At 42.4% G+C, this 10,000-nt stretch overlaps 2 protein-coding genes across 6 annotated transcripts in view; one reads left to right on the top strand and one right to left on the bottom strand.

The window, feature by feature from the left end:
- The first annotated feature begins 131 nt into the window (after positions 1–131).
- On the top strand, positions 132–5,856 carry f9b (coagulation factor IXb). Its single transcript, XM_026933451.3, has 8 exons — positions 132–291; positions 1,093–1,259; positions 1,641–1,665; positions 2,250–2,363; positions 3,138–3,272; positions 3,794–4,095; positions 4,179–4,305; positions 4,887–5,856. The coding sequence occupies exons 1-8, from the start codon at positions 216–218 to the stop codon at positions 5,444–5,446; spliced, it is 1,506 nt and encodes a 501-aa protein (XP_026789252.3). The 5' UTR covers positions 132–215; the 3' UTR covers positions 5,447–5,856.
- Positions 5,857–5,866: 10 nt separating this feature from the next.
- Positions 5,867–10,000, bottom strand: part of LOC113538163 (proto-oncogene DBL) — a 20,168-nt gene continuing 16,034 nt past the window's right edge. For 2 of the 5 annotated variants that reach the window (XM_053241472.1, XM_053241471.1), the window contains exons 23-26: positions 9,308–9,408; positions 8,611–8,717; positions 8,263–8,375; positions 7,996–8,137 (exon numbers count right to left, since the gene is read on the bottom strand). In XM_053241472.1, coding sequence (XP_053097447.1) covers positions 7,999–8,137; positions 8,263–8,375; positions 8,611–8,717; positions 9,308–9,408 — 460 coding nt within the window. In that variant the 3' untranslated portion in view covers positions 7,996–7,998. Of the gene's footprint in view, positions 7,507–7,995; positions 8,138–8,262; positions 8,376–8,610; positions 8,718–9,307; positions 9,493–10,000 lie in introns of those variants that run through there. The other 3 variants (XM_053241468.1, XM_053241469.1, XM_053241470.1) reach the window with 2 other exon arrangements.

Raw genomic sequence — 10,000 nt, 5'->3', positions numbered from 1 at the left:
ACCCACAGAGAAACGCCCCCAAATCTCCATATATGGTAAACAACTTCCCTTTAAAAAAATCCCATTAGTGTATTCATGGCACTGATTGAACATGACAAAATGATGAGTGTTGCACACTGTGTGTGTGTGTGTGTGTGTGTGTGTGTGTGTGTTTTGCTGAACTTTGGACTATTTGAGTAACAGTCTGACTGAAACGAGGGATTTTAAGAGGAAAAATGGAGAAAATTTCTCTCCTTACTTTAATATATGGGATTTTTATTTTAATATCTAATGTGTCTCTGACGTCATCAGGTATGTAGGAGGAATACTAATCACTCTGGAATAATCTGTCATTTCTCTCTAATCACAGTGAAAGACCTTTATTTTGATTTCCTTCATGTTGACAGAAGTGGTGATGAAATGAACACAGGCAGATCTGGAAGCTGTACAAAGTGCAGAAAGTCTGAAAACACCAGATTAGTTCTGTTTTTATGGTAATAAGTGTGAATATAAATTACTCAGAGTGAACAGACTGATTTAATCACTTTTGGTTAATATTAATAACACAACCCAATATACAGTAAAGGAAAGTTATTTTATTATTTATTTTAATTTTTTTTATATTTTGTAAATGGTGACTAATGAGCAAATAGAGAGAAACACTTTCTGTCCTTCACTTTTGCACTTTACAGCTGATTTGAGACACAGCCGAGCTCTAAACCCCTCACAGGGCTGTGTTCCAAACGAAGACCTCAGACTTTAGGAGCTGAATTATTTTACGTGTCAAAAATATAGATTTCAAACAAACATGAACATAGTTCTCTATGAAATACAATGAATGAATCTCTCTCTCTCTGTGTGTGTCTCTCTCTCTGTCTCTCTCTCTGTCTCTCTCCCTCTCTCTCTCTGTGTCTCCCTGTCTCTCTCTCTCTGTCTCTCTCTGTGTCTCTCTCTCTCACTCTGTCTCTCTCTCTCTCTCTGTGTGTCTCTCTCTCTCTCTGTCTCTCTCTCTCTCTCCCTCTCTCTGTCTCTCTCTCTCTCTCTGTGTCTCTCTCTGTCTCTCTCACTCTGTGTCTCTCTCTCTCTCTCTCTCTCTCTGTCTCTGTGTCTCAGTCTCAGTGTTTGTGTCGAGACAGACGGCTCAGTCGTTGTTGAGACAGAAGCGCTTTAATAAAGGAGCGCTGGAGGAGGTGATGAGAGATAATCTGGAGAGAGAGTGTATAGAGGAGAAATGCAACTTTGAGGAAGCGCGTGAAGTTTTTGAAAACGTGGAGAAGACAGTAAGTAAACATACGACCATGAGAAATGTATAATTATATTTTATTAAAAGAGATTAGATGTTTAATGGGAATCTGTCTCACGGCTGCACAGATTCAGGACAAAAGGATGAAGAAAAAGAATATTTTACCAACCAGACATTTCACACTCGTTCCTTCGCTGTGACAGTGTGATATAAATACAGTGTGATATAAATACAGTCAGCTCCAGAATTATTGGCACCTTCGGTAAAGATGGATCTCATTTCTTGGGGTGCCAATAATTGTGACAATTGATTTTGTTAAATATTCTTTTAAAATTGTTTTCTAATTTCTTCATTTTCTTCCTCTTTATCTTCAGTTAAAGGTCACCATGTTTCTCACACACTTGTTACTCTTTTTCAGAGAGAGTTCTGGATTGGTTACATCGGTGAGCGTTAATTTATTACACTTACAATTAATTATACTCTAATTAATTATATTCTGATTAATTATACTCTAATTAATTATATTCTGATTAATTATACTGATTAATTACACCTCACACTGTGAAGGTGTATCAGGATGACACTCACGCACTGCACTCTCAACTTTAAATAGGTTAATAATTCTTTATAAAAGTAAAAACAGGCAGATATTGGATTTTTGCACACTTTTTGCAGTAACATTCCCATCATGCACCACTGAGCAGAAGGGGGTGGAGCTTATAGGAAAATTTGAACAGAATCAACAGGGCTGCCATGTGATCGAGAATTTCATGTGTGCTTTTGACTCCGCCTCCAAACCGTTAATGTTCTGTACATTAAAATAAAGAACACACGTATCCTGTTAATGTCAGCATGCTAACATCAGCGAGCACTGAACACATTTTAACATCATTTCCCTTCAACACTAAACTGTTTATAATCATTTAATATAAATGTGTGAAATAATGTCTCCTTTATGAAGTCACTTAAATATGTTTATTTAAGTCACTTAAATGTGTGTGTGTGTGTGTGTGTGTGTGTGGGTCAGATGGAGATCAGTGTTTGTCGTCTCCTTGTCAGAATGGAGGGACGTGTAAAGATGGGATGAGCTCCTACGTGTGCTGGTGCCCCATCGGCTTCAACGGGAAGAACTGCGAGCTCGGCAAGAACGCCATTTATACGTTTATAAACTGTGTTTATCGCACTTTATAGTGTGTAGTGTACAGTGTAGTGTACAGTGTGTGTGTAGTGTACAGTACCTGAGCAGACAGGTACCAAAGACAGGTGAGGTTTGGAGTCTTGCTCAGCAGCACAGGTTTAGTGGTGCTGGGATTTAAACTCACAACCTTCTGATCAGTAACACAATGCCTTAACACTGCATTTAATAACAACACACACTGCACTGGACTCTAATATACAGCAGCACCGTTTCCCAAAAACTAGAGTGTTATGATTAAAAATATAAAAATAATAAATATTCTGTTCAAAATTAATTAAAAATAAATAAATATTTGAAGAGTCTTCGTTAAAGATCACAGAAAACGTTTGCTTCAGGTTGTTGTTGCTGAACGCGCTTTTAGGGTGTACTTAGTTTTTCCCTCCTGGTTTCTGAATGCTGGTTTACTTATTCAGGGAAAAAAAAGATTACATATTGAAATCTGTTGTGTTTCTGTCACCTGAAGTTATTTGTTTGTTTACAGAAGCTGGTGAAGAAGACACAGTTGTTATTTAAACATAAAAACCTAGAACAGAAGGAGGGTGTACTTTCTTTTTCCCCTGACTGTACACATATATACATGTTTATTTATTACAGGTGTGTGTGCTTGTGTGCGGGTGTGTGTGCGCGTGTGCTTGCGTGTGTGTGTGTGTGTGCGGGTGTGTGTGCGCGTGTGCTTGCGTGTGTGTGCGCGTGTGCTTGCGTGTGTGTGTGTTGCAGAGCTAGCGAGACAGTGTGATGTGAATAACGGAGGCTGTATGCAGTTCTGTGTGGTGGATAAGATACAGGGCGTGGTGTGTGACTGTGCTGACGGATACACACTCGGCGCAGACGAGAGGAGCTGTGAGCCGAAAGGTGAATTATTATTTTATTCTGTTTAACTTTACTTACAATATTTCTTTAACTTGGATCCCTGAAACATTACAAATAAAGCACAAAACTACTTTTTTTGCACAAATGCAGCAATAATCGAACCATCTTACGAGGGAAAGTGAATGAAAAATGAACGATAGACGACAGACTTCACTACTATTCCAAAATGTTTCCATATTTATGCAAATGATGCCTTATCTAATTAAACATGCATAAATTTTGAATGAATAAACTCCAAAATCTGGCGGATGGAATCGTTCACTTCAGTGTGAGGACGCTAGGCTTTTAGAGAACAGGTTTTCAGAATATCATTTATTTATTGTTAATAAAGAAAACCCCATGCTCTGGTTCTGCGCTGAGGGACGACTGAGAGGACAGGGTGATAAAATAACTTCCTCTGATATTAACTTCCGCTTTCACCACATTATTTTTTTTTACATTATTCATCTGGAGTCAGAATTTGAAGCTAACCCTGTGTGTAAAGCTCTGTGTGATGTGTGTAGCTGATTACCCCTGCGGCCGTTTGGGGAAGAACATCGCCAACACTCTGGCCACGAGATCGTTAATCACTAAAGAAACTGTGAACCAAATTCACACCAACCAACGTGAGAATGTGACGGAGAGGAATTTAACAGCAGCAAACAGCACAAACGCCCCTGAGCTCAGCAGCGCCACCGTCAGGCCAACACTGAGAGAACATCACTGGGCTTTTTTCCCCACGTTACCCGCCGTCATACAGGAGACCAAAACCGACCAGCGCATTGTGGGAGGAATGGAAGCAACACCTGGAGAGATTCCCTGGCAGGTAAAAGAGTGTGTGTGTGTGTGTGTGTGTGTGTGTGTGAGATAATAGATGTTATTCTCTCTCTCTCTCCATCTCCTCACTAGGTGGCACTGGTCCATAAGGAAAAGAAGATAGTGTTCTGTGGCGGTTCTCTCCTGAGTGACGTGTGGGTCATCACCGCTGCTCACTGCGTGGTGGAGGCAGGGATCGGAAAGTTCTTTATCAGATTAGGTAAGAGTCGGATTAACCTGAGAACACTGGGAGTTCCTACTGGGTCAGAGGTCCTTGAGGTTCTCCTTGACTTAATGAAACAGACTGTACGGAGATGCGTGTGCTTGGGAGCTCAGCCAGCGTACCTACAGATCATTAGGGTATTAACTACTCACAGAGCTCTGGGTTTTCTACTGGGACAAATTCTGGTGTTTTATGAAGTTCTGGCTCCTAATTTAATCTCATTAAAATGTAAATTGTACAATACAGGCCACTGAGTTCTACCTTCTCCCAGGGGTCCTGTGTAGTCAGTTCCATTGTTCCATAGATGTTTGGGATTCCCTGCTGAAAAAAAAAACTACCCAGGGACTGTCTGTTGCGTTTATGAGACAGATTACCCAGAGATCCCTGCTGTTTGAGTTTTTTAGACAGAACAGACTAAGTCAAGATCTTTCCTTGATGAAGCAGATTATCCAGAGATCTCTGGAGCACCTTGTGAGGACTGACTTTCCAGAAGTAATTTTTTGCTTTCTTGCCTGGGACTACCTGAGATCCTGAACCTTAATTCTCTCTCTCTCTCTCTCTCTCTCATCTCCCACCAGGAGAACATGATGTTAACATTGATGAACAGCGGGAGCGCAATCATGAAATTGACGAACACCATAACCATCCCAACTACCAGTATCAGCAAAGCCACAACCACGACATCGCCCTGCTGAAGCTCAAAACACCTGTCACGTTCTCAGACTACATCATCCCCATCTGCCTGGGCCCAAAAACCTTCACGGAGAACTTGCTGAAGAGCGTGCCAGTCTCGATGGTGAGCGGGTGGGGCCGGGTGCGCTACGGAGGGGTGGAGTCCGACAAGCTGCAGAAGGTCGACGTTCCCTATGTGGACCGCACCGATTGCAAAGGCAGCGATAAGATTACACGCTTCATGTTCTGCGCCGGGTTCCTGACCACCCGCAAGGACTCGTGCCAAGGAGACAGCGGAGGACCTCACGCCACCAGACTGAACACAGACACGTGGTTCCTGACGGGGATTATCAGCTGGGGCGACGAGTGCGCTAAAGAGGGCAAGTACGGCGTCTACACACGCGTGTCCAGGTACATGAACTGGATCACTAATGTGACTGGAATCAGAGCAGGAACTTCTGGATGATAATCACACTTTCAGTTTCCAGAAGCATGAAAGTGTGTACGGCAAGAACGGATTCCATCATTTGGCAAAATTAAAGATTAAAAAATTTACTCACTGTTATTTTAAGAGTCTGAGAGAGAATAAACTCTAGTGTTAGTACTCAGATTAAAAAAAGGTCTAAAAAACTCCACAAACGACGACATGATGGTGAAATCAGTGGTTCATTTAGCCTTAGAGCCGTCAGTGTTCATAAAGCAGTTGATTAGCAGCAGGCATTAGCTAATGAGTAAATAATTAACTACACTCAGTGAGCAGCGTACAGCAGCTGGATGTGTGTTTTTGCTTTTTCTTAACAGTGAAGCATAAAAATGAAACATGAGTACATTCAGTTTGGCACAATGAGATAATAAACAGCGCATATTTACATTCAAGACACTGCACTGAGGAAGAAAATGGCTTTTTTTTATAGCATTATACATCTTGTGCTTAAACATGTAGTTAAAATATTTTATAGACTAAACACTACACCTTCTCCGGCACACGTACCTTCACACACCTCAAGCTCCTTAGTGACATTTATGGCTTCATTCTTTCAGCTATAAAACACACCTTCATAACCGCCTGAGCAGCGGAGTTAGCAAAGCTCCTAGCAAAGCTAGCTTAGCGCACACCGGCGAGGAAGACTAAAGGCTCTGAAATATTCCTTAACACTGCTTTGTGTGTGTGTGTGTGTGTGTGTGTGTGTAAACAGTGAAGCATTAAACTAACACATTAAACTAACTGTAATAAATCCACGATGCTATGAAAACACTACCAAAGTATACAAAAGGATTAGAAACAAAGCGCTGTGTGTAAAAATGTGTGACGTCACAGTTTGGCACGAAGTAGATCCTAAAACCGGTGAGTGTTTCTACACGCTTCATTCCGTCACATCCTGTAGAGAAGCTCACACTTCCTGGAAGTAAACATGAGTAATCATGTTTAAACACGCGAACAGCAGACAGGAGCGTCATGTTCGTTTTAAACTGAAGGGGAAAGGTGTGGAACGTACAAAGTCTGATCAGAATTTATTAATATTTAGTTTAAATCTGTTTGTAAATCTCTAGAGAAAGTGAAGAACTAGCATTAGAGGAAAAATCCCACACCACAAATTAGCATGACAGTGCACATGCTAATCCACGAGCTAGCGTTATTTAGCACACGGCTCACTTTACGCTGAGGCTGATGGGATTCTGTTGCTAAAGGCTGAGTTTTGTTCTCCTGTTACCTTCAGAATAAAGTTCTCATGACGATCCTGAGAGCAGAAATCTCCCGTAAACACACGTCTGATGTTGTGACGCACTGCGGTGATGGGAACGGTGAGGACTGTGTTTCGAGGTTGTGCTCTATAAAGTCAGAAATGTTCAGTGATGCAGGAAAGTGAAGAACAGTGGAAAGGAAGAGAAAACGAATCGCATCCTTTGCTTACCGTATTTTCTGGAGTATACAAGTCTCCGCTTTCCTCTTATTTAGATTTAAATAATTTAGATTTTGGTCTGTTAACCTCGGAACAACTCTTACCCTGTTCACAAAACACCTGAAATATTTTATAATATAATTCATCTAAAGATTCGTCCCAAACACACAGAGCGCCTCATGCAGGAGCAACGAGACGGAGTGCAAACGCTATTTACTGCAACAGCTACAGGTGAATTCTTTACCTAACACAGAGTTCCAAAATTTATTCACCTGCAGTTCACACACACACACACACACACACACACACACAACCCTGTATGATCCTGCATGCACCGTAACTGCTGGAGTATCTCAACTACCGTAAACACACTAATACACGAGCACGTCACAGTGACACACACACACACCTCACTTTAACACACACTCCACGACCTATAGTCCAGAAAATACGGTACTGTTTTTGGCTGGATGTTCTGTGTGTGTGTGTGTGTGTGTGTATGTGTGTGTGTGTGTGTGTGTGTGTGTGTGTGTATGTGTGTGTGCTGGATCATAATGTAGATGTTTCCTTGAACATGGAGGATCTCATCACGGCGTGTTCTTCGCTCTGCTTATATTTCCTGAGCCTGTGAGAAAACACACACACACACACACACATACACACACACACACACACACACACAGATCATTACTCCACAGATTGTGTAATGATTTAGGTTTGGAGTTCTGGAGTACAGTGAATATTTCTGTAACACTCGAGGTGTTTTATTGCTCGTGTTTAATCTGCTTCATTCATCAGGAACCTGAATCACAGTGCAGCAGTGCATTCTGGGTAAGTTTACTCAATCTGGTGTCTAACAAGGGGAAGGGGTGGAGGGGAATTGTTAAAAACACTAACGAAGCCTGCTGTGGGAATCTCATTTTAAGGTGACGGGTGGAGTTAGCAGAGTTAGCAGGGTTAGCGGAGTTAGCGGGGTTAGCGGAGTTAGCGGGGTTAGCGGAGTTAGCAGGGTTAGCAGAGTTAGCGGGGTTAGCGGAGTTAGCGGGGTTAGCAGCCGTAGTGTTTTGCACAAAATCATCCTCATGATGTAGCATTTAACTGAATTTATTGAAAACGGTTATGAAATAAAAGTTCCACTCACCGTAAACTCACCTCCCGGTCTGATCACATGACTTCTGTCCACATTTCCCAGAATTCTGTGCAAGGCCTCAGCTGGAAGTTTTCCCTCACCTCCACGAGTCAGGTTTTTGACGTGCCTGAATCAGTGCAGTTTAATCGCACCGCCATCGTTAGTTTGCAATCTGCGTCACGATCGTTTACAGAAAATGACCCATGTTTATTATTTATTTGTTTATTTATTAATTACGTATAAGACTCTCACCAGAGGCCCTCGGTGTTCTCCTGCAGTAGGTGGATGACATCACCGTGTTTTATGATGACCTCATCTTTACCACACTTCAGGTGATCCACCAGCGCTCGGTACTTCCCAGGAACCTGAAAAGCATTTACATGTTAACAAACCTGTGGCTGTGATTCTTAAATTCTTTAAACTGCTGTACTATTTCCAGTCTTCTGATGATGATGATGATGAAGATGATGATGATGATGACGTACACACAGCACCTCAGACAGCAGCGAACACTTCACTGTGGCGGTTCTGTTCAGGTGTTCTTCTGCAAATATTTAAAGTTAATGTAAAGGTAATTATTTAAATTGAGACGTTTCTCACCAGCAGGACGTCGTCTTCTTCATCCGAGTCGGAGATGAAGGACAGGTCAGTGGTCCAGTCCTCTAAAGTCTCACAGATATCCACGGAGTTTGAGGTTCCTGGCCAACCTGAGACACACAGCAGGAATCGTTTACCAAACCGGACCTGATCAAAACGACTCAGATTTCCTCGCGCCTCACACAACCCCAATAATTGCTTAAATTGACCCTGAATGCTAGAAATCACCTCTGCAGCTCCTAAGTGCCATAAATGACGACAAAACAGATCCTAAGAGCAGCAAACCAGTTTGATGCAAAATGATGCCCCAATCTACCTCACCTGCCTCAACTGTCCCCTGCCTCAAATATTCATTAATGCACTGCCTCAAACTGCCTCAAAGCTCTCAAAACCAGCCAACATGGACCCATAGAGTATAAATGGTCTTGTGGTGCTAAATGACCCCAAACAGACCCTAATGACCCAAAACTATCTCTAAACCCACCTAATAAGCCTTCAGATGTTCCCAGAAGGACACCAAGCATCCTTTAACCTCCCCAAATTACCCCATGTGGCCTTTCAAACAGCCCGGAACCCAAAGCTCTCTGAACAGCCCTAAAGCCTCTAAACAGGCTGAACTGCATCAAAAATCTTTAAACTACCACCCAAACAAACCCAAACTCAAACCCCCCCGACCCCCCCCGTCCCCGCCCGGACTCACTGCGGCGGTTGCGGTTCTGGGGTCGAGGTGAGAACATCACAGGGTCTGTCAGAACCGGACTGGAGCTCCCTGACTCGTCCGAGTGCACCGGCGCCCCCTTACTGTGAGGAGGGACATCAAAACAACCTGAGCAGCCTGCGATGGGGGCGGGGCTCCAGGGCATGCAGACTGACACCCTCTCCATACTGACCAATCAGAGAATCAGAACGAGTGGCACACGGACGAACAGAAACACAACGGTCACAACACACACACACACACACACACACACACACACACACACACACAGTCACGAGCAAGAACTCTACAGGTCTGGGGTCAGTTCTCATTCAACCAGGAAGAACCAGAACACACTCAGTGTCCAAACGTGTATTATACAGCGAGATAAAAGTGTGAAACTATCAAATGTTTTAAAATCAAAAACATCCAAATTATAACCTCTAACATTAAAAACATATATTTAACATCTTAACTACTTTAATCCTTATTATTCTCTTCCACATTTATATTTAAAACACTAATTTTTACTCTAACGCTGTGTCCTGGCTGAACGGATCTGGAATGGAATCGCCCCAAACCTACGAACCAAACTGTCCACTCCAAAAATATTGGCACCCTTCACCGCAAAAATGGCAACGATTACAAGCAATGATTCAGATTTTTAATAATAAAACAAATTCTGGAAAAATACTT

The sequence above is a fragment of the Pangasianodon hypophthalmus genome, chromosome 17 (assembly GCF_027358585.1).
Source record: "Pangasianodon hypophthalmus isolate fPanHyp1 chromosome 17, fPanHyp1.pri, whole genome shotgun sequence".
Taxonomy (NCBI): domain Eukaryota; kingdom Metazoa; phylum Chordata; class Actinopteri; order Siluriformes; family Pangasiidae; genus Pangasianodon; species Pangasianodon hypophthalmus.
Note: the sequence above shows the minus strand (reverse complement) of the source record. Positions and strands in the feature narration are given on the sequence as shown.

Bases quoted from the DNA above. Each gene is read 5' to 3' on its own strand.
- f9b (XM_026933451.3), top strand. From the start codon at position 216: ATGGAGAAAATTTCTCTCCTTACTTTAATATATGGGATTTTTATTTTA. The intron at 2,364-3,137 runs GCAAGAACGCCA...TGTGTGTTGCAG, and splicing joins CGGGAAGAACTGCGAGCTCG to AGCTAGCGAGACAGTGTGAT. The intron at 4,306-4,886 runs GTAAGAGTCGGA...ATCTCCCACCAG, and splicing joins AAAGTTCTTTATCAGATTAG to GAGAACATGATGTTAACATT.